The sequence below is a fragment of the Symphalangus syndactylus genome, chromosome 23 (assembly GCF_028878055.3).
Source record: "Symphalangus syndactylus isolate Jambi chromosome 23, NHGRI_mSymSyn1-v2.1_pri, whole genome shotgun sequence".
Classification (NCBI taxonomy): domain Eukaryota; kingdom Metazoa; phylum Chordata; class Mammalia; order Primates; family Hylobatidae; genus Symphalangus; species Symphalangus syndactylus.
This window is the reverse complement of record NC_072445.2, coordinates 52,489,701-52,516,984: the sequence shown is the minus strand read 5'-3', so window position 1 is coordinate 52,516,984 and position 27,284 is coordinate 52,489,701. Positions and strand designations below refer to the sequence as shown.

The 27,284-nt window shown below is 39.6% G+C and overlaps 1 protein-coding gene and 1 non-coding gene across 5 annotated transcripts in view; one reads left to right on the top strand and one right to left on the bottom strand.

The window, feature by feature from the left end:
* Positions 1-27,284, top strand: part of RNF144B (ring finger protein 144B) — a 200,393-nt gene that overhangs the window by 119,192 nt on the left and 53,917 nt on the right. For all 4 annotated transcript variants that reach the window (XM_063632236.1, XM_063632235.1, XM_063632237.1 and 1 more), the window contains one exon: positions 11,628-11,828. In XM_063632236.1, coding sequence (XP_063488306.1) covers positions 11,628-11,828 — 201 coding nt within the window. The remainder of the gene's footprint in view (positions 1-11,627; positions 11,829-27,284) is intronic.
* On the bottom strand, positions 14,039-14,140 carry LOC129473885 (small nucleolar RNA U13). Its single transcript, XR_008654411.2, has one exon. It is a non-coding gene; the product is annotated as a small nucleolar RNA U13 (small nucleolar RNA).

Sequence of the window (27,284 nt, the reverse complement as noted above, 5' to 3'; positions counted from 1 at the left end):
GGTCTTAAGGGGAGACCAAAAGTTGGCATAATCTCGGATTATGCATTATAGTGCTTATTTTATCGGGTAATTGCTGATGAAACAGTGAAACTCTGATTCTACAAGAGCCATTCTCAAATTCAAGTTAAAATCGAACTGATTGTCGTTTCTACAGTGAAAAGGTATCTTTTGCTTATTCTTTCTAGAACACCTTTTGTTTTTCTCATGAGTTTCAAGGATCCTGCTGTAAGTCTACTCCTCATGCGTATATACTCTTCACATAAAGATTTCCCAGAAATTAATTCCCTTCTCTGGGAAATGTTCTTTTTTCATGTTCCTGTAACAGACTATCAGTTTCATATTGCTTTCTGCCACATGTATCTTATCAAAACATTAGCTCTGAGGTTCTTAACGGGGCTATCTCTGCTCTTCCGATTTGGCATTTCTGGACGTTTATTTGAACATTGAGAGGTATAAATTAAATGACAATGTATATAACATTTCTGAAGAAGCAGATTAGGGGGTGTCTGTGCCCAGAAGCAAAATAAATGAACTTTGGGATGACTCAGTTTTTAGGGTGTGGGCAAGAGGCAAAAGGAACCTAGCCAGTCCTAACTGAGTTGCTGGCTAATTAGAGTATCTGTCTGCGGCAGCTTTCACTGAAATGAGCCTCTTGGTCCATTTACATCGAATCCCTCTGTGAGTCCCTCCTTCTCCTTAGTTTATCTTTCCTTCACAACCTGGGTCATTTTCATGGGCAGCAGTGCCTTAAATACTTCTAAAACTATCTTGAGGGGGAGAAAAACCTATAGCAGATCCACAAAGCCACTTGTAGATAATTGCATTATGAAATCCAAGGTCGTGGTTTCACACAACTCCTGCTCTGCCCTTGCACTCCTTTGACTGGCATTTTTATTTTATTTTTTATTTTTGTAGTGGGCATAAACTTAGAAAAGTGGGAAAGGGAGAAACCTCAGTTTCGAAAGTAGTCTCTGACTAATTAATGATCTCGATGATTAAAAAAAGGTAAACATCTGAACGTGAAAAAGATGTTGAGTAGTAGAATTGGGTTGCTTGGCTTTTTATTTAAAACAAACAAAACTCAACCAAAAAACCCCCCAAAACCCCAAACTAATCACCCTAGATAACTTTCTTCTACACTACTATGCTGGAAGTAGGGCTTGAGTGTGGTCAAATCCTGCCCATTTACCCAGAGTTTTATAAATATTTACAGTCATCTATGCCAAATATCTTTGTGCTGAGCCCCAAAGAACATTCTCAGCATTCAAAAGCCCCGTTCTCATGAATGGTTTCAGTTCATTGGCAATTTAAAGGCATTCAGGCTTCCAAACTAGGTCAGCTCAAGACATGTCTTTTTAAAATAATCAGTTTTCGGGTCTCAGATTATGAACCAGGTTTTTGGAGCCAAACCCTACAGCAGAGAGAAAAGTATGCGCTCTCTGGAAAGAAGCAGCTTATTTTGTCTACCTGGTATGAACATTTAACTTCCTGAAAAACGTCTTTCTCTTCAGTAGCATGAATATTTTTCAGCTGAGGAGGTGCACTTAAAATTTCCTTCTTGAAATGTCATTTCCATATTTTAGACATTTAGAAACATTTATATGTATGTCAGAATCCTTTCTCTGAAGTGTTTCTGCTAATCCTGGCTTCTTTGTTTCCCCTGGCCTTGACTTTATGAATTACTTTCTTGGAGAGTGAAATTCTTAGTGTTTGAAATCTCCAGTTTGAGTTAGAGGTCAGGAATCATGCTGAACCCAGGTGTTAGTGAAGGAACAAAGTCTGAGCAGTTTTGGGACTAAGTCTACTTTGTACAACTGATTATTTTGGATGTGGGAAAAGGGCCAAGCTGCCAGACAAGTCATGCTTTTCACTTGGACTTTGGGGAATAGGTATCTGTAGCCATTGCCCCTAAGTTCTGAAACATTTCTTTCAGGGGTGCCTACCTTAATTTATAGAAGCTCCTTACCTGAAACAAATGGTCAATATTTTCAGCTTGTGAATTTCTGGAAGTGAATACAGATGAGAACCAGGCCTTTAATATTTTCTCTTCTCCATGTACAATCAGAAAAATTATGCACACTACTACTGAGTGACTATGATTTGCTGGGTGCTAGGTTAGATGCTGGGATATAAAGATGGCTAAGATGTGGTCTGTGTCCTGAAGAAATTCTCATAAGCTCAGAAGTGACTTGGGTCTGGAGTGGTAGTTCTGAATTCGCGTTGCTTTGCCAGATTATAAAAAGTACTTTGATGTTTGTCACCTCAATCATTGTAATTTTCTTGGTAGTGTTACCTTGACCATTTGACCATTAAGTAGCCGAAGAGGTATGACACCTAAGTTAATTTATATAAATATTTTAATTCATAATTTTTACCTTTAGGTGTATGTGGGAGGTCTTGGACTAAAGTTTTAGTTTTATTAACTTTGGCATTTGCTATTTACCCAGTCGGTGAGTACTTTGGAACCTAATGTATCATACCGTAGTTGTTATTAAAAAATGGATAACTATATATAAAATGAGTAAAAATGACCAATGCTTCTGCAACGTGGAATGAGGAGCTTCTCATCTATGATCAGATCTCTTTCTTGAATTCAAAACACAACAATCTAAGTGAAATAGACTTTTCTTATAGCTGGAGATACTTCTGATCACATGGCTTGGAGTATTTATTAAGAGCATACTTTGAAAGCCATGTCCCATTGTTTTCCAAATCTTTTGAAGTCACGAGTTTGAGTCCCAGCCCTTCATCAACTTGTTCTTTGTTTTTCTTGGGAAGATAGAACAAGACAACTCATTTCTCTCTGTTGGACTTGTGGCTGAAACCATAAACCCACACATTCTCCTGCATATGATTATATGAAATCCTCTTTGAAAACCTCCTCAACTAGTTGGCTCTTAATAAGTAGGAGCTGGGTTTAATCACCTTTACATCCCTAGCACCTAATGTGTAGAATTTGTTCTTTGTGTGTTGACTTTGTTTCCTTCATGATAAATTCCTGTTATAGGAAATTAATTGGCAAAGACATACAAAAATCTACACCTGCACTTTGCTCAGGTGGGATGAAGATTCCTCTTCCAAACTGGTTTCCAATTTGTTTCTAATTAAAATTTCTATATGAAACTTTTAACCTTAACAGGAGGGGGTAATATTGGCACATGCTTTTATTCATTTGAAAAAAAATTTTTGATTTAGATACTCGTGCTTTAGCGGCTCTGGTTTTCTGGTAATGTCCTGACCCAAGAAATCAGCCTGGCTCTTGCTCTATAAGGCTCTTTGAAATACCACTTCTCCTTGATCGGTTAATTACATCATTGTCTGACCTGCCTTTAAGTGGCGTTCCTTCCTGCATCTGAGCTTTGTTGTTATGCCAGGCAGAGGGAAGAAAATTATTTAGCAGGGCTGTGTGAATAATTGTGGGAGGCAGGGAACCACTGATTAAAACAGGAGTGGGCAAGGCACAGTGGTGATATTGAAGAGGTAGGTACCATGATGAATGCAAAATTGCCATGCTAAAAATATCATTGAGCTATTATTCTTATATTGACTCCTACCTTCTTTGATAAGTTTATATTGTTTGGAAAACTGGGAATGGATTTCCACCTCTTGGGCCTTACCCTGTAGGGTAATGAGAACATGGAAAGAAGGCAAGAAGAAATGTGCTTTTAAGAAAAAGTAGCCGGTTGCGGTGGCTCACGCCTATAATCCCAGTACTTTGGGAGGCTGAGGTGGGTGGATCATGAGGTCAGGAGATTGAGACCATCCTGGCTAACACGGTGAAACCACATCTCTACTAAAAATACAGAAAATTAGCCAAGTGTGGTGGTGGGTGCCTGTAGTCCCAGCTACTCAGGAGGCTGAGGCAGGAGGATGGCGTGAACCCAGAAGGCGGAGCTTGCAGTGCGCCAAGATCGGGCCATTGCACTCCAGCCTGGGGAACAGAGCCAGACTCCACCTCAAAAAAAAAAAAAAAAAAAGCAGCATTTTGCAAATATTAAAACTAGATGTGCCAAGGGCCAGGCGCAGTGACTTATGCCTGTAATCCCAGCACTTTGGGAGGCTGATGCAGGAGGATCACGGAGGTCAGGAGATCGAGACCATCCTGGCTAACATGGTGAAACCCCATCTCTACTAAAAAAAAAAAAAAAATACAAAAAATTAGCCAGGTGTGGTGGCAGGTGCCTGTAGTCCCAGCTACTCGGGAGGCTGAGGCAGGAGAATGGCGTGAACCCAGGAGGCGGAGCTTGCAGCAAGCTGAGATAACACTACTGCACTGCAGCCTGGGTGACAGAGCGAGACTCCGTCTCAAAAAAAAAAAAAAAAAAAAAAACTAGATGTGCCAGATGTTCTGTCCTCTGTAGGATTTGGAGTTAGCTTATCACAACATCATGTACATTGTTGGCCATGCTTGGACATCAGCACCAATATATCTTTTGTAGGAAAAAATATTAGATCTCACTAAATTAGTTGTAACAGACTTTATCCATAACCTAATTTCAAGCAGCAAAGAGATTGTTTGGAAAACAGTTCTTGCTAATACTTTAAGATGCTTCTCCTTCCTGGTGAAGTGCCTGCTTTTTTTTTTTAACCCACAAAAAGGTTAATAGGGCTATATTTGCATATCAGTTCCATTTTTAGAAGATTAATAGTCTCCAAGTTACAAAGTTGTGATCTCATTGCCATCCTAGAAACTGTTGAGATGACGATGTTAAAACTAAGAAAGTATAGACTAAATAAAGTGCATTTTGAGCACTTTAAGCCATGAAACAGTGGAGAGAAAACAGAAGTCCTCTTCTCTACCACAGGAGGCACAGTGATAAACTGTGCACAGGAGGCACAGTGATACAATACTGCCACCTCACAGAGCCTAAATAGGTGAATATTTACTTTCTTACGTCTAAGATCTAAATGTTTCCTGGGTTTGTTTATGCTAGAGGATATTTTCTAATCTATTTCGTTTTTTCAAATAATGACAACTTACGTGTAATACCATGTATGTACTCATTGGGTTTCAGCATTATTCTTTTAAAAAGGGCAGATCATGAGGTCAGGAGATCGAGACCATCCTGGCTAACATGGTGAAACCCCGTCTCTACTAAAAAATACAAAAAATTAGCTGGGCGTGGTGGTGGGCACCTGTAGTCTCAGCTACTAGGGAGGCTGAGGCAGGAGAATGGCATGAACCCAGGAGGCGGAGCTTGCAGCAAGCCGAGATCGCGCCACTGCACTCCAGCCTGGAGACAGAGTGAGACTCCATCTCAAAAAAAAAAAAAAAGTAATTAATAGATATACAGTATATTTGAGTAATTGCAGTTCCCTGACTACGAGAGGGGCAGCCTATGTTTCCATTTGTTCATGTCCTCTTAGGTTAGGGCATGAATTAGAACTGTTTTTCTGATTGAAAGAATGTACGCTGGTTCATCTTGTCCTTGAATGACCAGAGAGCTGGTTGGAGATGCAAGCAGAGAGTAGAGCTACAACACTGGCCACAAAGGAGGTCTACCATAAGACCTTGCTTCCTTCATTGCTCTTGCTACTGCTACCAGCCAACAGGTCACCCTGCCATTGTATTTGGATTGTATTTAGGGTAGAACTTCAGCTAATGGCTGATTATGGTCAGCACTTTACTAGACTCAGTTAGTACCACCGGGTTCACTAATAGTTCCTGTTAGGAAAAGGAACCAGTAGCTAACTAAACCACTCTATTGGGCAGAAGTACCAAGATCAACATAATGCTGATTTTCAGATTGTGTTGAGTGGAAACTGGTTGCCTGGTGTGTTCTTAGCTGGTATGGGGATAGCTTTCCTAACAAGGGAAGGATGGGACCTTTAGATTGCTGCTCTTTTTTTTCTGCTTTATTAGAATGTTAGCTTCCCGAGAATATGTCTCCATTTTACAAGGCAACACTTCAGCCTTTCTTCATCACCACCCACCCTTCTCGAAAACTTTCCCCTTTGCTACGTCCTTCCCATATTTATGCATTCATATCTGTTATTCTAGCTACTTCACAGCAATGACTCCATGTCTCACAAAGGCATATAAACACGTTGAGAGTATTCATATGTCTCCTCTTCTGTTTTGTCTCCTGTACTTGAGTAACTCTTAGAATTTCACAGCATGGCTTGGAATTAAGACCTCAGTGCAGATCAACTGGATTTTTATTGACATTAATATCCTGTGGCATCAGTAATATCTAGTTGATTCATTTTAGTAGCTTTCTATTTCTCTTAGTCTCCTTAGTTGTGCTTTAGCAGTTTCTCCAAATTTTAAAGTTTCTGCATAATAATGTAAAAATTCCAAAATAATTAGGGATAAGTGTCCTAATAATAATTAGGGTAAGAATCCTAATAAAACATTATCCCTTCCAGTTACACCATCTTTTTGTGTAAGGGAATAACTGTGTTGATTTTGGATATTCAAACAGACATAAACTACATTGGTTAAAAATACTTTGAATGGCTGGGCGCAGTGGCTTACACCTGTAATCCTAGCACTTTGGGAGGCCGAGGTGGGTGGATTATGAGGTCAGGAGTTCAAGACCAGCCTGATCAATATGGTGAAACCTCATCTCTACTGAAAATACTAAAATTAGCCTGGCGTGGTGGCGGGCACCTGAAATCCCATCTACTTGGAAGGCTGAGGCAGGAGAATCAGTTGAACCCAGGAGGCGGAGGTTGCAGTGAGCTGAGATCATGTCACTGCACTCTAGCGTGGACGACAGAGCGAGACTCCGTCACCTATCCCCCCGCCAAAAAAAAAAAAAAAAAAAAAAGCTTTGAATGTTGGCTTTCCCATCGTTTGCATTTTTGGAGCAGATTGCTTTTTCAGGCCACCAGCAGAATATGAAAATTCCTTACACATCCTGTGCTGAAGTATTCCTTTCTTTGGCAATTCTAATGAAAACACATGAGGGAAAAGGTGACTTTCCATTCTTTCCTATCAGATAGTACTTGCTTCTCATATAATGAACACTTTATAGTGCAAGAGACACATAGAGCACGTACAACTGCTGGTTCTCCTTTCCTGGTAATTTAGTGCAAACTCAGATGTTTTAGAATGGCTTTCCTTCCTTACGTGGCCCAACCAATCTGTCTCGTTCTATGATTAGGTATATGTAAGCAAGTGATACTGCTACCAACCTTAGAATGCCTAAACTTGAAAGGCAGCTGTCAGGTTTCAAGGTGCCCCTTGCATTCTCTGCCAAAATTCCTTTCACAAGGGGTTCTTGACACTCAGTGAGAGGCACAGTCACATCTGTAATCACTGTAAAAGTAATTATAATTGTTAGCTTTTAAAATCAAGTGGTAGGGTGGATAATTCGAGTCACTTTTTTATTTTTGATAGAAATGTGAGGTATGAGGCAGTAAGAGTGAGTTAGCCTCTCTCTGGAATGAAGACCTTTCTTGAAACCTGGAGGGGAGTGGATGTGAATTGCCTGCACCCCTGTGAAGTTTTGGCCTGATGGGAGGGACAGGAGGAGCTAGGAGTGTGTTATCAAATGTCCTGAGCTTCCTGAGGCTCTACTATTGGGGGTTTCATGCTGTGAAGACCAGTGAATCTTAATATGACACAAAGGAAGAAATGCAAGGAAACCTTGGAGCCATTCACTGGCATCTCAGGTGTGGGGAAATTCATCAGAGGCTTTCAGGATTCTCCTGTTTACTGCTTGAAGAGCTCATTTTGCAATGAATCAATGGTGAAAGGATTTCTTGTTTGATATTCTTTTTTTTTTTAATGAAGTGCTCCCTGCATTTCATTCATTTTTTAAACATTCATTGTTGGTTTTGCCCAAAGTGAAAAACAAAAGGGTTGGTTTTTAATCTGTGCATGGTGCAGGTTTAGGCTTCTGCGATGGTGCCTGGGGGGCTGCTGAGTGGGGAAGGTCAAGGGGACTGGCACTGGACACCCACTATTGGGTGCTGGCACTTGTCTACCTGAATCTCTTTTATACAGTGGTGGTTTGACTAAGATTTTTGTTTTTTTGAAAGTTCATTGCTTGAAAAATGTCTGAGAGCCATTGCTTTAGGGAATTGGTGTTATTGTACACAGAAAAATAAATCACTTTTTGAAGAATCATTTTGGATTGTTCATGTCTCAAGGAGATGAAATATGTAACATTTTTCCTCTATGTCACTGAGTCATAAGTCCTGCCTTTTTGGAATGCTTGGAATTTTTAAAAAAACAAAATGCATCTCTGCTATGTAAAGGTTTTTCTATTATAAAAATTATGTATATTTTTTATAACTGACTTCATAGCCTATAGGCATGTAACTCCTTAGTTTTAAGGAGTAAAAACTTACGTACTGTTTATAGTAAGAGACAATTATGTTTCACATGGTCTTGATTACCATAATTTTTAGTTCTACCTTCAAAAGAAGACTATTTCTAAGAAATACCTAATTATAGGTATTCAATTATGGATAACAATTGAGGTATTATTAGAGGAATCCAATATGTCTTTCAAGAGTATCCAATTAATTTCTAAGAGGCTTCCAATTATGTCTTTGTTTGTCAAGAGTACATTAAAACTTTGGCCTGTTTAATGTTTCCTTCTAAAAAAATAATATAGAGTAAGACTGAGAAATACTTGGATTTCTTGAAGAGTACCTAGATCTCTCGCTAGGTCAGAACATCAGGATTGGCTATTCACACCAGCTTTCTCCAAATGGCTAAGTGTATTTGACATTTGGGGTGTGGGATGATTCTGGCCTGTGTCATTACCCCTTTTCTCCTACTCAGGAAGCATTTACTACCTATGTTTCTTCTTGTTGTTTTACTTGGGATTTCTCTTGAAAGAAAGATAATTCAGAATAGGTTGCATAAGCAGTGAAGCAGTGTTGAGAATGTAGAGATGAGAAGACAGCAGATGGGGAAGTTGGTGGGACTGTGTGCCATGAGCCGGGGAGTATTGGAGACGCAAGCTTATGATAGTTGTTTAAGCATGAACTGGGAGGAAGGAAAAGATAAAGTCATTCATTTTTACCCCTGTTTATCATAAAGAGAGGCTTTTTTAAAAAACTCAAAATCCTGAATTTGACATGCAGGTCTATTTGAATTTAATTTGCTCTTGAATGACAGCTCCTCAGTAGTTAATGGAATAACGCTGTGTCTTGAACTTTATCGGGCATTTGCTGAGAAAAAACCATGTCTCCCACATGGAAACTAACCATTAGTTAGCTTCCTATTTAATTATTTTGAATCAGGTTTTCTGGTACTGAGTACTGGGAGTAGGTGAAAAACCTTAAATGCTTCAGGTTGCTAGAGTTAGTAATTCTTGACTTTCTGGTATGACATTAAGAAAGTGAATGTGGACAGATTGACAAGCAAATATCTCATTTATTTTTTTCCCTTTCCATCTAATTGAATTTGATTTTCCCCTACTTGTTTTAGTACTTTTGTACTTACATATTGAGACTTAAGCTATTGTTGGAACTAGGTAGCAAATGATTACATGTAGTTTCTTTTGTCCAAAAATTAAGAGGAAAAGAGCTTGGTTCTTGTAGGGGGAGGTGTATTTGCAATTATTTCTATGGCAGAATTTATTAGAATTGGCCGCTCTTTAAAAATAGTAAGAACTATAGGATTTTGCTTTTGTTTAATCAGAACATGAAATTTCCTGATGTGATATAAAATATGAATATGTAGAGAAATTATTTTCACAATTATTTAGTCTCTTTTAAAGATAAAGATTCAGAACAAAAACAATCTAGTAGAAAAACTTTGGCTGTAGTTTTTATTTTTCAGTCTTAAGACATCTTTTCCCATGGTCATGCTGTGTGGGGAGACAAATTTTGTTCCTGTGCAGCTTCAGGGACCTTAAGGATAGCTGTAGTCATGGACTTCAACTCTCTTTTCCTCCTTCTGCCCCTCTTCCTCCTTCCTTTCTCTGCTTCATCTGTCCATGTGATATCCATGTAAGGCAGCTCTGGTGTAATGGATCTGGCACTGGGCTTGGTGGCCTCAAGGTTGGGGATTGTATTCTGCTCTGCCATGTACAAGCTCTGAGAACTTTGGCAGATTACCTAACTTATCAGTACCACAATTAATCTATAAAATGAGGAAAACAATTATTTCATCATCCCAAGCAGAAACTCTGTACCTGTTGAACATGCCAGGTGAGGAAGCATACGCTGACTCTGGAGGTGGAGTCGGGAGGATCATGTCAGCCCAGGAGTTCGAGGCTGCAGTGAGCTATGATTGTGCCACCACACTCGAGCCTGGGCAACAGAGAGAGACCCTGTCTCTAGGAAAAAAACCCCCACAAACAGTAGCTCTTCATTTCCCCCTCCCACCTGCCCCTGGTAACCTCGATTCTTTTTATCTCTCAGAATTGACTACTCTAGGTACCTCATTTAAGTGGAATCATATAATATTTGATTTTCTGTCTGGTTTATTTCAGTTAGCGTGATGTCTTCAAGGTTCATCCATGTTGTAGCATGTGTCAGAATTTTATTTCTTTTTATTCCATTGTATATTTAGACCACATTTTTTTTGTCCTTCTGTCTTTTTAATTTTTTATTTTTTGAGACGAAGTTTCATTCTGTCACCCAGGCTGGAGTGTGGTGGCGCAATCTTGACTCACTGCAACCTCTGCCTCCTGGGTTCAAGTGATTCTCCCGCCTCAGCCTCCTGAGTAGCTGGGATTACAGACGTGCCACTGTGCCTGGATAATTTTGTATTTTTGTATTTTTAGTAGAGATGAGGTTTCACCATGTTGGCCAGGCTGGTCTTGAACTCCTGACCTCAAGCAATCCACCTGCCTCGGCCTCCCGCAGTGCTGGGATTACAGGCATGAGCCACTGCACTCAGCCGCATTCTTCTGTTGATGGACACTTGGGTCACCTCCACTGTTTGGCTATTGTGAATAATGTTGCTATGAATATGGGTGTACAAATATCTCTTTGAGACCCTGCTTTCAGTTCTTTTGGGTATATACCCGATTGCTGGATCATATGTTACCTCTTTGTTTAACTTTTTGAATGACATTCTATTTTAAGTACTTTTTGAGTCTGTTGAATTGATTGTAGTGATGCAACTCCTAAATATGTTTGCTCAAAGTGATATTTCCCGCCCCCCACCCACCTTTATTAAGGTATAATTGACAAATTACATTGGCGGTATACAATGTGATGTTTTGCTCTATGTATACATTGTGAAATGCTAAAATCAAACTAATGAACATCATCACTTCACATTTTTCTTTGTGTGTGTGTGGTGAGGTCATTTAAAATCTACTCCCAGCCATTTGCAAGTATACAGTGTACTATTACTAACTCTAGTCACCATGCTGTGTGAGAGCTCCCCAGAACTTATTCATCTCATCTAAATGAAACTTTGTAAGCTTGACCAACATCTCCCCATTCCCACCCCACCACAGTGGTCTTTTAATTTCCATAGCTCATAGGATGTGAATCAGGACAGTGAGGTCAGCTTACATTTCAGGACTTCAGGGATACCTTGCTGAGGTAGGTAAACCACTCTCTAGCCCGTCGTTCCCAGAAATGCATTAGCTGTAAGTTTTGGGATAACTGAGGGTGAGAATTTGATCAGCTGACTTCCAGATGTGTTGGCTAAACAATAGCTTTATCGATCCATATAATATTTTCTGCTTTGGACCTTTCTATAGGGATTGAGGAGACTGAAGAACGCTGAAGACAGGCTGATGGGCTCAGCTGGTAGGCTCCACTATCTCGCCATGACTGCTGAAAATCCCACTCCCGGAGACCTGGCTCCGGCCCCCCTCATTACTTGCAAACTCTGCCTGTGTGAGCAGTCTCTGGACAAGATGACCACACTCCAGGAATGCCAGTGCATCTTTTGCACAGCTGTAAGTTTTCCTTGATGCTTTCACTATGAGAAAATACAAAGGGAAAAATTATAAAAGTAGGATATATTTCTGTGGTTTACTGAGAAGCCAGAGTGTGCTACAATATGATCCTGCTTTGGAAAGCGTTTCATATTTGAACCTATTTCCAAATAGTATCTTAAATGGTAAATCCTGGGTTTACTTGTTTTAGCTAAATATAATTTATGTTTGAAATTTAATTATTGGTTGAATAAATAGTCTTTCTGTTAAGGTTCAAACTATGGAACAGAATAGAAAAATTTTAACATGCTGGCCAGGTGCGTTGCCTCACGCCTATAATCCCAGCACTTTGGGAGGCCGAGGTGGGCGGATCACAAGGTCAGAAGATCGAGTCCATCCTGGCTAACACGCTAAAACCGCGTCTCTACTAAAAATACAAAAAAAATTAGCTGGGCTTGGTGGCGGGCGCCTGTAGTCCCAGCTACTCGGGAGGCGGAGGCAGGAGAATGGTGTGAACCCGGGAGGCGGAGCTTGCAGTGAGCCGAGATCATGCCACTGCACTCCAGCCTGGGCGACAGAGCGAGACTTCGTCTCAAAAATAAAAAATTTTAACATGCTGTAGTTAACTACCACCTATAAGAAACTCACCAGGTATTTTAAATGATGGAGAAGTCAGGTAGTAATTTACTTTATATACTGAATTTTCATTCATATACTTGTTCATCTTCTACAATGCACATGGTATAAATTTTTCACAGTATGCTGAATCCTTCTTATTCCACTTAATGAGAGCCCTATAGACCTGCAGAAGTGGGCATATCTCTTTTAGTGTGACACGTGGTATCAACACCCGTGACCTTTACTGCCACTTTTCCTTGAAGGTTGGTCGGTTAACGTATAAAGGTAGGAAATAGACTGAGTTCCTGTAGGCTTCAGTGATGACAGAGAATAGCATTGTTCATTTAATCAAAAATATCTATTGAGCAGGAACTATGTCCCAGGAATGGTTCTAGGCACGAGGATTTATCAATTAAGGAAACAAAACCCAGCGAAGTTTCTTGCTTTTAGGAGCTTATATTCTGTATAAGAACGTTGTGTAGGAGTTCAGGGCTGAGAGGATGTTGCTGTTTTAGGTAGGGGGGTTAGAAGTAGGCCTTGCTGAGGAGTAATGTTTGTGCTGCTTCTCCTTCCTCCTGTTGTTAGTGTGTGTTGCTTTATAGGAAGTGAGGAAATGGCCTTGTCATCCCAGAGCAACTTCAGTTTCCTTTGGTTTTGCTTTGTTTCTGAAGGCTGTCCTTCAAAACAGTTATTTCTCTGACTTTCTCACCCTTGCTGCAGACCCTTGCTAATCCTTGAAACAAATGAGTCAGAAGCAACATTTGGTGAAAATCAGGATGCAAATATTTCACTGGGGGTTACTGCTGTTTAAAAGAATTCAATTTTTGCTATGACATTTAACAGTGCAGAATTTAAGCGTGTGCGTCAACATTGGGGAACTAATACACGGTGAAGGTTGTATTTCATCTTCTCAGGGAGCTAACACTGTCCTGTTATTGTTTCAATAGATTTTAGTTCCTGATTCAAAACAGCAGGGCTGCTTCTCATTTCTCTTTCAGCAATTTGAGGGTAGGAGTTAGTACAGGTAGCTTATTCAGTCATCTAGATTCACACTTCCTCATTGTTAGGGAGTGCTCAAAAGCAGAAAGTCAAATGGCTTAATGTTTTTTGGTATCCCTCAATTTTGGATCCTTTTGCACCTAGAAACATTAACTTTCCCTGTCATCCTGTTACCTGTGAGCTGCCAAAATAGTAAGCGGTGTATGATTACATTACTGTCTGTAAAATTGTAATTTGAATCAGACTCACCTGAAATACTACTCTAACTTTCTTTTGGTTAGAGATTTATTTCTTGTTCTTAAAAAAATGACTTAAAATGTGTCTCATACTTCCCGGACTTTAATTTGCATCTGTATTCAGTATCAAATGTTTTGTATTTTTGAGACTGAAAAGAAATGTGTAGCTTTTTCATATGCCACATACTACTGACTTCTACTTTTAAATAGGATTGGATGACATCTCCCAATTGCCTGTGCCTACCATATATTTAAAATGGTTTTACTGAGAACCACCCCCCTGCCCCAGGGAGTATCCACATGTAATGATCTTCCTGCTAGATTTGATGTTATGCTGGCATATACTGGTATATGTAATGTATATATTTTTTCTTTTCATGTTAGATGGATAATGTGCTTATGGTGTAACCAGGTTTGAGGGAGGCATATCTCACGTGACTGTGAGAAGCCAATCATCATGCTTATGAACTACAAGAGGATCTATACTGGTATATTTTCTTGGATTTAATAAAGCTTTAACAACATTCTGTCATTGTCCTGTCTTCTGTAAGAGGCATCCCTGGCCATTTTGCTGTGAGCCTAGCCTTTTTTGTTGTTGTTTTCAAGATCACCACACTCCAATTCCAGCTCTACCCCAACTCAGCTGTGTAATTGGGCACATGATTAATCTCTTTGGGCCTCTGATTTCTCCTGTGTAAAATGAAGGTGCTAGGATCCTTCACAGTGCTCCAAATAGGGGGTGCAGTATACTCTGGGTAGGCAGAAGGGACAGATGTGGAGTATCTGACTTGACCATTGAATGTTAATCAGTTATTTCCTTATCTTTAGAGAGACTTGGCCTTTAAATAGATGCCCCCACCCCAAGTGTGTTCCATGGACCACCAGCTGTGGGAAACAGAGATATCCTTGAATGAAATGTTCCATGGTCAAATTAGCTTGGGAACTGCAATGTTCTTCTGTTCCTTTCTTGGAGGGATGTAAGGCACATTTGCATTTTAGAGGCTCTGTGAAATCTTGTGGTTAAAGGGAAAGCAGGGGGAATCTTGTTTAGCTTCTTCTGATGAAGCGTTTCCCTTTGACCGTGCCACCCTTTTGAGTGGAACATCTATTGCCCACAACCAGTGCTCTGAAGAACACTGCTTTAAATTATTTCATGTAGGTAATTCTTGATTTAAATAGCATCCAGGGAAAGGAATGTGGTAGATGTTGTCTCAAATAAGCCATCAATATTATCTAGGTTCTTGTTAAAGGATGTTCTAGCTGTGAAGACGGTTTCTGCTAGACTATTTGCTCAGTTTTAATACGCAGAATAAAGTGTAATATAAAGCAAGAGAAGCTGCATATACAGGAAAAATTGGGCATAGTTCTTACCGGCATGACTGACATCATTGGTATTACAGAACCAAAGAGGTTGATGTCTTGAGGTTACAGAGAAAAAGATGTAGCATAATTACTTGTTTTATTTTGAAGGTTAAATATCTCAGGGATGCTTGTCTGTTAATGACATGCAAAGAGTATCTGTCTCTCCCTTCCTCTCTTTTGCCTGTATATTTAAATAACCCAAATATGAAAATTCTAACTTTCTTTTTCTGGGTTTGCAACATGTTCTTTCAGATAATGCCACACAATGTTAATTCAAGCAAAATAAATTCACAAGTCAGTTATCAAAGTAATGGAAATTTGTGAGTTTGCTCCCTTATGTACAATATTTGCTTCTGATTTATTTTAGAAGTGATTTCTGTCAGCCGTGAATTAAGGAATAGTGAAAACACAGTTGTTGCTTGTTTTTATAACCTAGATAATTTCACCTGAAAAGAGTTGGTATGTTGGGCATGGCCTATTTACCTTTCAGATTAAATACAGGATGTGCTAAGCAAAAAGAAAATAAAGTCCAGCCATATTCTTGCCTTTTTTCCATTACGTTCTATTGGCTCTAGGTAGTTAGAACTCCTTTTACTATTCATTTCTTGGAGCCAAATGGATTTTCCAATGTTTAAAAAGTGAGAGGAAATATAAAACATTTTAGACCAAGCCCTTCTTTCCCCTGGGGCCTGTCGGGTGACCTTTAAGAAAAGCCCACAGTTGGTTTGGGAGACTGTCATAGTCCATTTTGTGTTGCTATAACAGAATACAGAGGCTAGGTAATTTATAAAGAAAAGAGGTTTTTTAGCTAACAGTTTTACAGGTGGAAAGTTAGAGAAGCATGGTGCTGGCATCTACTTGGCTTCTGGTGAAGGTCTCATGCTAGGTCAAAACACAGCAGAGAAGGTCAAAGGGAAAGTGGACATGTGAAAAGAGACAAAACCCAAGGGGCATCCTGGCTTTATGACAACTCACTCTGGCAGGAACTATTAAGAATTCATTCCCACAAGAACTAATTCATTCTCACCAGAGCAAGAACTCAGCCACTACCTTGAGAGTGGCACCAAGCCATTTCCCAACTAGGACCCACCTCCCAACACTACCACATTGGGGATGAAATTTCCATGTGAATTTTGGTGGGGATAAACAAACCATATCCAAACCATAGCAGACACATTTACAGTTTGGGAGGATTTGCAATGTGTATGTGCACACACAGTTTGGTAACTTTCAAATGAAGCATGAATCTGTGGTGGATCTTTCCTGGGTTCTAACTGTTATCTGCATGAGGAGAAAGGAATGCCACTTTCCTATTTCTACCTCTGTTTCTCCCTTGCAGTATAGCATAGTGTGTTAGAATGCAGATATGGAGATAAGAAGACCCAGGCTCAAGTTCAGACTTTGTCATTTGATGGTGTATGATTTGGGGCAAGTTGTTTGCCTTCTCTAGACTTTAGTTTCTTTGCCTGTAAGACGGAGGGAGGGAGGGGTTGACAATACCTACCTTTATTTCCGAAGATCCATCAGTGTGCTGAGCTGTTACGTTCTTCAAAAAGATTTCAGAGAAAGGAAAGCCTATAATGATTTGACTGGCTTCCTCACTAGCCTTTTATAAAAAGGTGGTTATATAGGTAATTACAACCTCACTGCTATTCTGAGATACTCAGAGATTAGCAGTTAGGATAGAGAGAAATGTCTCTTTTGGATTTGTTCAAAGTGTGGCTTTGAAATATTTAAACTAAATATCTAGAATTAGGACTTAATAGGGAAAAAAAAGCACCAGTACAACTTTGACAGTAAATAGATGAGCACATTTATGGTGGATATAAAAGATTCAGATGAAAGGGTGTTTCAAAGTACCATATATTTAAGAACTTGCTTACTTCCAAGAACATAATAATATAATTACTTGTTGGCTTGATATGTTAGTCTAGTATCATTTTAAGTACCTTTTATTGAGAACTCTCTGGAACCACAAGAAATAATGAGGGATCTTATTCAAGGCCAATGCCACAGAACGATTCTCTGTCCCCTCTTCTGGTCATGAGACCTGCCAACCTTTCCCAAAGCTTTCAAATTCTCCAGCTCCAGATTCTCATGTCTTCTACTACTATTAAATGGGCTGAACTAAATTCTGCCAGTTCAAAGAGCTGTATTATTCTGTTAGTTTCTGGTACCAAAATATGCTTGCTTACAAGGTTAGTTTTTTTCTTTCTTTATTTTATTATTATTATTATTATTATTTTTGAGATGGAGTCTTGCTCTGTTGCCCAGGCTGGAGTGCAGTGGCATGATCTCGGCTCACTGTAACTTCCGCCTCCCGGGTTCAAGCGGTTCTCCTGCCTCAGCCTCTGGAGTAGCTGGGATTACAGGCACATGCCACCATGCCTGGCTAATTTTTTTTTGTATTTTTAGTAGAGTTGGGGTTTCACTATGTAGGTCAGGCAGGTCTTGAACTCCTGACCTCATGATCCACCTGCCTCAGCCTCCCAAAGTGCTGGGATTATAGGCGTGAGCCACTGTGCCCAGCCGCAAGGTTAGTTTTATGCTTTCCCTTAACTTTGCTTGGGGTGGTTAGCAGTAAATCAGTGAATTTATCTTTGTTTGTGAAATAACTTCAATGTACTCACTGCTTATATCTATTAAGAGATTTAATGACAATACTATGGTGACTTTTGTATTTATTGGTCAAGTCACAGGTTTACAATGCCAGTTTTATTGGCACTATGTTTTTCCACTGACAACGGAGCCACTGCAGGGTCAGATGGCATCTGTGGAAAAAGAGCAAACAGTAACAGCATGAGAAATGGATTAGAGATGACTCAAGGAGGAGCTGGCTTCCTGGACCTATGATCTCATCCATGCTTAATGCTTACCACTTACTTATTCAAGGGAAGTAGTAAAATGTGGCAAGAGAGGAAAGAACAGCAGAAGAAAACCATACTATTAAGGTCCTAATGTCTTTGTCATAGCATCATAGTCCTAGAATTGGAAGTGACCTTAGATCTTCTAGTTCCCCCACCCTCCTAATGAAAGAAGTCATTTTCTGGGATGCCAGTATGGTTTGGCATTTAAGAGAATGGGTCTCAAGTTTGGTAGCTTAGGTTTTATTTATTCAACAAATATTTGCTGTGTCTTGCATAGTTCTGATGGTTTGAATATAGTGGTGAACAATCAGATTAAGCCCTGGTTTTCAAATAACTCAACTTTTAGTATGAGACATGGATGCTAACAAGTAAATACAGAAGTCAGGTGATGGTTTGTGCTATGGAAAAATAGGGTGGGGGGGTCGGGAGTGCTGTGGGGAAGAGGGACTTCTACTTTGTTAGATGATCAGGGAAGTCTCAGTGATAAGGTGTTATTTGAGTAGAGACCTGAAGGAAATGGGGAACAAGCCATACAAATATCTGGGAGAAGAGGGTTGTAGGCAGAGGGAAGCAGTATGGAGGTCTTAAGTTGGGAGTGTGCTTGGTGTGTCCTGTTACAGCAAAGGAGGCTGGTGTGGCTGGAAAAGTGTGTGTGTGTGTGTGTGTGTGTGTGTGTGTGTGTAGGGGGAGTAGTAGGAGATGAAGGCTAAGTCCCATGATCTGCTCTCTGCAAGCTGGAGACCCAGGAGAACCAGTGGTGTATTTCCAGTCCAAGTCTGAGGGCTTGAGAACTAGGAGAGCCAATGGTATAAGTCCCAGTCCGAGGGCAGGAGAAAACTGATGTCCCAGCTCAGGCAGTCAGGCAGGGAGACGAATTCTTTCCTCTTTTTGTTCTTTTTAGGCCCTTAATGGATTGGATGATGCCTGCTCACAATGGGGAGGGTAAACTGCTTTACTCAGTTTACCAATGCAAGTGCTGACTGTATTAGTCTGTTTTCACACTGCTATAAAGAATACCTGAGATCTATAAAGGAAGGAGGTTTAATTGACTCACAGTTCTGCATGGATGGGGAGGCCTCAGGAAACTTACAATCATGGTGGAAGGGGAAGCAGCCACGTCTTACATAGTAGCAGGCGAGAAAGAGAGCACCACACTTATCAAACAACCAGATCTCATGAGAATTCACTATCATGGGAACAGCATGGGGGATACTGCCCCTATAATCCAGTCACCTCCCACCAGGTCCCTCCCTCAACATCTGGGGGTTATAAGTCAAGATGAGATTTGGGTGGGGACACAGAGCCAAACTATAGCTCTCATCTTATCCAGAAACACACACACATGCCCAGAAATGAGGCATATAGGAGGCATCCTGTGGCCAAGACGACACACAAAATTAACCTTTATGCATAGAGAATAAACTACAGGGGCCAGGGTGAAAGCAAGAAGACTACTTAGAAGGCAAATGTAATAATCCAGGGCAGAGGTAATAGTGTCCTGGACCAGCAGATGGTAGCTGTTAATGTCTTTGGGCAGTCTATTGGGTCATTTTCTTTCATGTAATATAGGGATAAGAAATCATCTCACAAGATTATATAGAAGATTACAGTAGATAATCTAGATAAATTACTTAGTACAGTGCCAGAATACAGCTAGCATGTATAGCTCTACTCTTTTTAGTGTGGTCATCTAGCTTTTGACTGATAATTTCCAGGATTGGGACATACCATAGTACTGACTATTCAATTATTGGAAATTTCTGAATTGCAACCATCTTTTGCTCTACATTCATTTGAAACTGGTTTCTATGTAAATTCTAACTATTAGTGTTACTTCCGCTCTCTAAAATAAGATTGGCTAGAATCTAATTTTACTATTCCTGGTTGAAATCTAATTCTACTCACTAGCTGCATATTATTTGAATGAAGGTTATCTTTTTTTTAGAGGGCGGACGTCAGATTACTCGTGAAAAATTATCCTATAGTGCTCAGTCCAATGTAGGAAATAGTGAGCTATCTAGTAGTAAGTAGGCCTGACACTAGTTCCAATTCTGTCGATAACTCTATGACTTGAATCAAGTTATTTCTCTAGAATTTCCTCATTTGTAAAAATGGTGGCTTGGTTTAGAATTTTTCTTTTTCTTTCTTTTTCTTTTTTTTTCCAGACAGAATCTCATTTTGTTGCCCAGGCTGGAGTGCAGTGGTGCGATCTCAGCTCACTGTGACCTTTGCCTCCTAGGTTCAAGTGATTCTCCTGCCTTAGCCTCCTGAGTAGCTGGGATTATAGGTGCCTGTCACCATGCCCAGCTAATTTTTGTACTTTTAGTAGAGATGGGGTTTCACCATGTTGGCCAGCCTGGTCTGGAACTCCTGACCTCAAGTGATCTTGCCGCCTTGGCCTCCCAAAGTGCTGGGATTACAGGTGTGAGCCACTGCACCCAGCCTGAGATTTTTCTAAAACCATGATTTCTTTTTCTCCATCATTTTCTCTTCTTTAAGCTGAGAATCCTCAATTACTCTAACCAGCCAAATTATTTTCCTGTGGGAGGTTTCAGTTTGGTAAGGAAGATATCCATCTTACTAGTTACTATTTTAATATGCATTTATCTTCTACATTTAGGTCCTGTAATCAAATTAGCATGATCTTATTCCATTTTGGATGGAAACATGACTGCAGTGGAAACTGTAGCATTCACTCGGATCCCTCTTCAGGGCAATGTTTCTATCCTCCATTTCCCAGGGACTGGCTTATGGAACAATGACTGTTTGCTACAGGGATATAAAGGTCTTTCCCTTTCAGCTTAATGAGGTGCAGCTGCGAAGGGCCCTGCCTACCTTGAGAGTACCCTGTTGGAATGTAGGACCAGATCAGAACCTGGCTGCAGCTGCATTGTGGGTCAGGATCTCCCTCTGCCCACTTCTATTCTCCTTGCTTCCTTATAGGCATGACTTTGGTGAGAGTATACCCGGTAATCTTCTAAATGGAATTCTCCATCCCTGAATCAATTTCTAGGGAACACAGTTAAAGACACAAATCTGTGAATTATTATTTTTCTTCTGGTAATGCCTCTACCTATATAGTTCAGAAAAGTGCTTTTTTTTTCTCTGCAAAATGAGCATCTCATGACATTTACAGGGTCTGCCTTTCATCCCATTGCCTCTAAGTTAACTAATAAAGTGTGATATATTCCTTAAGTGTGTTATATTCCTGCTTTATTAGTATATTTACACAATTCTATAGAAACTGGAAAATTTGGCCAGGTGTGGTGGCTCATGCACTTTGGGAGGCCGAAGTGGGTGGATCACTTGAGGCCAGGAATTCGAGACCTGCCTGGCCAACATGGTGAGACCCTGTCTCTACTAAAAATACAAAAATTTGCCAGGCACAGTGATGCACACCTGTAATCCCAGCTATTTGGGAGGCTGAGGCATGAGAACTGCTAGAACCTGGGAGGTGGAGGTTCAGTGAGCTGAGATATTGCCACTGCACTCCAGCCCAGGCACCTGAGTGAGACTGTCACAAAAAAAAAAAAAAAAAAAAGGACCCTGGAAAACTCTTCTTTTTCTGGGTAGATCTCTTTGAACATACTTTAACATATTTTACCTTCTTGCCATAGGTAGATTAAGAAATGGTAACTTATGCCCTCCCCCAGCCTCTTGGGTTGACAGAATTCTTTTGGGACAAACTTCACTTACATAACTTTTTTTTTTTTTTTTTTTCGAGGTGGAGTTTTGGTCTTGTCCCCCAGGCTGGAGTGCAATGGCACGATCTTGGCTCATTGCAACCTCCGCCTCCTGGGTTCACGCAGTTCTCCTGCCTCAGCCTCCTGAGTAGCTGGGATTACAGGCAGGTGCGACCATGCTGGCTAATTTTTCTATTTTTAGTGGAGATGGGATTTCACCATGTTGGCCAAGCTGGTCTCGATCTCCTGACCTCAAGTGACCTGCCCGCCTTGTACTCCCAAACTGTTAGGATTACAGGCGTGAGCCACTGCGCCCCTGCCTACATAACATTTTTTACTTCAATCATAGGCTTAACAAGTACTTTAGGCTTGGTATTGGGGTAAGGGGTGATGTTATAATGTGGAACAGGATTTTATTTCTTTTTTACAAAGAAAGTTATGAAAAGGTAGTTCGGTGATCTGTGCTTGTATGTTGTGTAGACTTTTCCCCCGTTAAGCATGCTTTTGCCAAAGTTTAATTCTTCAAACCACATATCAGAAGGTAATAGGCTGGCCAAACATGCAAATCATGACCAGAGAGCAGGCAAAAGTTGGTTTCTGATGAGAGAACTTTTCCGTTGTCGCCACTAAGTCACAAAGTTTATGTATTTCTTCTTTTGAAGTTGCACCCTTATTCCAATGTTCTCTAAGTCTATTCCCACCTTTGTCCAGACTCTACTGATCCATTTGGTACTAGTGTGTGCCAGGCATGGTGTTAATTGTGGAGCAAGTGGCAGTCATCAGACATAACCAACCCTGCTGTTATGTGGGCAGTAGACCCTCTGATAAAGGAAGTACAGTGTGTTATAAAGCATACAGGAACCCACCTAAAATAGACTCAGGGAGGTAGGATGTTTCCTAAGGGCTGAGACTGAAAGATAATAGGGATTGCTTGATGGCTTTGTTGATGGGGCTGTGGGTAAGAACAGTGCTCCAGGGAAAAGAGGCCAGCCACATGTGAGAACACTGAATCAGGGAAGAGTGACCTGCTGAGGAACCAAACCGGAAGATGTTCCTGGGACACACTGTTGGAAGTGTGGGTGTGCTCAGGCAGGAGGCCGGAGAGGCAAGCAGAGACTAGATGGAGGGCCTGGTATGCTGTGTTAAAAAAACATTATGGAGCCACTGGAAGGCTTTGTTTGGGAATGAGATAGGGAGGATGGTGTCGGTACAGGATAGAGAATGGACTGAAAGTGGGCAAGGCTGGAGCAGGAGGAGGGAAGTGTGGCAGGCTGAAGCAGAGCTCGGAGAACAATGTCCTTATCAACTTAGGATACATGTGTATGGCAGACTGCAGTTTTGATGTCTGGAGTATTTAAATTATTTTTATGCCCTAATTTCTCTTTTTTTCCTATCCATTTGGAATACTGTCAGATTTCTTTTCTTTTTTCTTCTTCTTTCTTTTTTTTTTTTTTTTTTTTGAGATGGAGTCTCATTCTGTTGCCAGGCTGGAATGCAGTGGTGTGATCTCTGCTCACTGCAACCTCTGTCTCCCAGGTTCAAGCAATTCTCCTGCCTCAGCCTCCTGAGTAGCTGGGACTACAGGCGCGTGCCACTGCTCCTAGGGAATTTTTGTATTTTTAGTAGAGACGGGGTTTCACCATGTTAGCCAAGATGGTCTCGATCTCCTGATCTCGTGATCTGCCCGCTTCGGCCTCCCAAAGTGCTGGGATTACAGGCATGAGCCACCGTGCCCAGTGAAGTACATTTTTAAAAATCATGGCTAGTACTCACAGAAGAAATAGGACCCTGAAAGTTCAAAGTATCATGTTTCAGGGCTCTCTCGGTTTATTAAATTGAAGATAATTTTTAATTATAAAGGTAATGCATGCTAATTTAAAAATAAAAAAAAACTCAAAAAGTATGTGCATGACTCACCTATATATATATATATATATATATATATTTTTTTTTTTTTTTTTTTTTTTTTGAGACAGAGTTTTGCCCTGTTGCTCAGGGTGGAGTGCAGTGGTGTGATCTTGGCTCATTGCAACCTCTGCCTCCTGGGTTCAAGTGATTCTTCTGCCTCAGCCTCCCAAGTAGCTGGAATTACAAGCATGTGCCACCACACCCAACTAATTTTTGTATTTTTAGTAGAGAGGGGGTTGGCCAGGCTGGTCTTGAACTCCTGACCTCAGGTGATCTGCCCACCTCAGCCTCCCAAAGTGCTGGGATTATAGGCGTGAGCCACCGCGCCTAGCCCACCTGTACTTTCTTCTAGACTCTTTCCCTGTGTACTTACGCACATCACTTAATAGAGAAATGGAATCTTTACCTACAGATACTTTTAACTTGAGTTTTACAAACATAGTACATTGTGGACAAGTTTCTGTGCAAAAATATGCAGACCAACCTTCCTTTTTAAGTATTGTATAGTGCTCTATGATATGGTTGTATGAAAATTTATTTAACTGGGCCCCTCCTAAATAATGGATTTTAAGGTTGTTTCCAGTTTTTGCTATTATGAATAAATTTTTTTTACTTATATAAATGTGAAAATACCTGTCCTTAGGATAACTTTTTAGAAATAGAATTGCCTAACCAAAATAGATGTACATTTGAAATCAATATGTTTTACCAAATTACTGTTCCAAACTGTCGCACCAGCTTAGCAACTCCATCAACAGAGTACGAACAGAGGCCTCTCTTTTGACACTCTGGGTATTTTCAAACTTTTCACCTTCTCTAATCTGGTATGTGAAAAGAACATATCTCATTGTTTATTCCATACTTCCTCTTTTTAGGAGGAAGCAAATTGTTGTAAGAGAAGCTCATCTTATGACTCTATCTTTAAAAAACATACAGTATGCTCAGTGCAAGCATAGTTTCAACTGATTTTATACCTTGGTATTAATAGTAATCAAGTTAGAAAAAAATGGGCCATATCTAGAAAAGTATATTACACATAGAAGACATAATGAATGAAAAAATGTTGGTGTTCAGACTGTGGGAGATGCCTTATCACACACAAAAATTCATGTCCAGTGTCAAAATGTACTAAGTAGGAAAAGGAGGTTTAAAAAATTTAGGCAAGTTGAAAAAGGGTGGTGAGTTAACTAGAAAATTCAGTTTTTTAAAATCCCATTTTCTGTATATTTCAGTTCATTAAAGATTGGTTATATAAGGCTTATCTATGTGGATTCCAGATATGTAGCATACCCCTTGGAATCAGGTGAGACACAGTGCCTCATTTCCATGGAAATACATGACTCTGTGTTAACTGAAAGCCTCCATGGTTTTGAATCGTTTCCTACCCACAGTAAGGAGGTCTTTTTGGTTTGACTCTTGTGGAAAATATGTGTGAGGTATTTACTAATGAATGTAGGGTATTTTTTCAATCTGATTAAACCTCAGTTTATTCATCTGTTTAAAGAAATTAAGGAAGGAAAAGCAAGGGCATTTGAGTACCTTTCATATAATATGTAATATGGAAGGGTACTATTTTTTCCCCCATTTACTCTTCCAGTTTACAGATAAACCAATTCAGAGTTAAATAACTTGCCCGGGATCTGTAATGTTAATCCCTACATCATAGCGTCGTTTGGAGGAAATAAAAACAAGCTCTGTGAAAATATATAATGTATGGCCTAGCACATAGTATGTGGTTCCTAAATTTTTTTTGTTAGCGTGAAAATGGATGAAGGCCCATATTAGGCTTTTGTGATCTTAACCTGAAATGTCTAAAGCTTGACAACAGCCTATATAATGCAAAATCAACAACTGGCTACTGATTTTATATACTTAAAAGTTTAGTCAGTACAAAACAAATGTAAAGAACTACTGGTTTAAAAAATCCAGGGAGTTTTTCGGAGAACAGAAAGTATGTAATCAGAATATAGTGGTGGCCATGGCCTCATATTAGAGATTGAGCATGAACATGAGTGTTCTGTGAACTTTCCACTGTGTGATTTCGGGTAAGTTATTTGAGGAAACCAAGGCCGAGACATTCGGAGGTCTGATTTACACAACTGGAAGTTCCCAGTGCATTTGGCGTATTTTCAGATGTTGAAACTGAAGTCAAGGTTCAAGGCCAGGCCTTCTGCCTCAATGAGTGATGTTCTCCCACCCTCCAGGTGCATTGTGTCTGTGGAAGTTACTGGTGTTCTTAAGAGGACCTCAGTCTGACGGTTGTTTCCAAGTGATTCCTCTGCGTTGAGGGTGTTTAATGCATGGGTTACTGCAGAGCGCAGAGACCTTTTCTGCAAATGGAAAAGAAATTTATAGCTTAACATCTGCTTTCCCTAGGTAATGGGTTAATTAAAGACTGTTTTAATATGGAATGATGTCTAGCCTTTGAAAAACTTTATCTTATGGTTTATGGTATTGATAACCTTCAGAAAAGGAAGACTGGTTCAAATTATGGCAATTAATATGAAAAAAAGCCCACTCAATATGAAGCCCCTTGACTTCTAAAAACTTGCTTTTTAGAAAATGTTAAAAAAATTCCAGGTTTTGCAGGGTAAATCTTCGGGAGAATATTGTGAGGTGAGGAATAGCCGCGGTCTTGATGCAATGTAAATTATAATTAGAAAGATTCTGATTTTGCTATGGAGTCATTGAATATAATTATTTAAAAATAATTTTGAATAAAATGAGATTTCTAATAACCAACCTAGTCATTGTCCAACCTTTTCTACTTTTTCAGAGTTCAGTTCTCTTAAATCTAAGAGATTCTCTTTTGTAATGTAGCCCGAGAGGAAGTTTAAGGGTTAGGTCTATTCTTAACTGATGTCCCTTTTTCCTATCATTCCATGTATAGAAACAATATCTTCTTGAGGAAACTGTTAAGCGTCACTCTTTCCCAATTTTGGGTCATTAATATGAGCTATTTTGCATGCTGGCTTTGTAGGTTATATCCTGTAGAAAAAAATGTTGGTGATGAGTTAGCTTTATTCTGTCACTTATACAGTGTTAATATTCTTTTAAAATTTCAAAAATTCAGATAGTTATTAATATTGCTATGACTAGTTTTATTTAAAAATATTTTAATTTGTATAGATATGTAGTAGGTGTATATATAATTAGCTTTAAGACATCATTTCGTTATAATTTATTCAAACTCTGGTTTAAATACTGAGACAGATTTTATTTAAAATACAGGATTTCTGCTTTTAAGCAGTATTAAAATCTGAGGTTTGATGAATGGTATAAATTTTATCTTTTGCTTTTAGTTTTAAAACATTGTACAACATCCTGTTTCTATTCTTGAAGGTGAAAAAGAACAAAAACTTTTAAAAAGATGAAAAAAATTGTACAACAGTTTGTTATGAAACAAGATAAAGATTTTTACAACAAATACCTATAGAGTTATCCCTTGGTATCTTCAGGATATTGGTTCCAAGCCCCTTCCTACTCCCCACTCCAAAGATAACCAAATTCATGAATGCTCAAGTCCCTTATATAGAATGGTGTCGTATTTGCATGTAACGTATGTACATCCTCCCATATACTTTAAGTCATCTCTAGGTAACTTATAATATCTAATACAGTGTAAATCTATATAAATGGGTTTTCTACTGTTTTTTTGTGTATTTCTTATTGTGTTTTTAAAAATACATTTTCTATCCATGATTGGTTGGTTGGATAGAATCCATGGTTTCTATCCATGGGTAGAAAATATATATTTTTTTCTTTATATATTTCTTTATATATTTTTTCACATCCATGGATGTG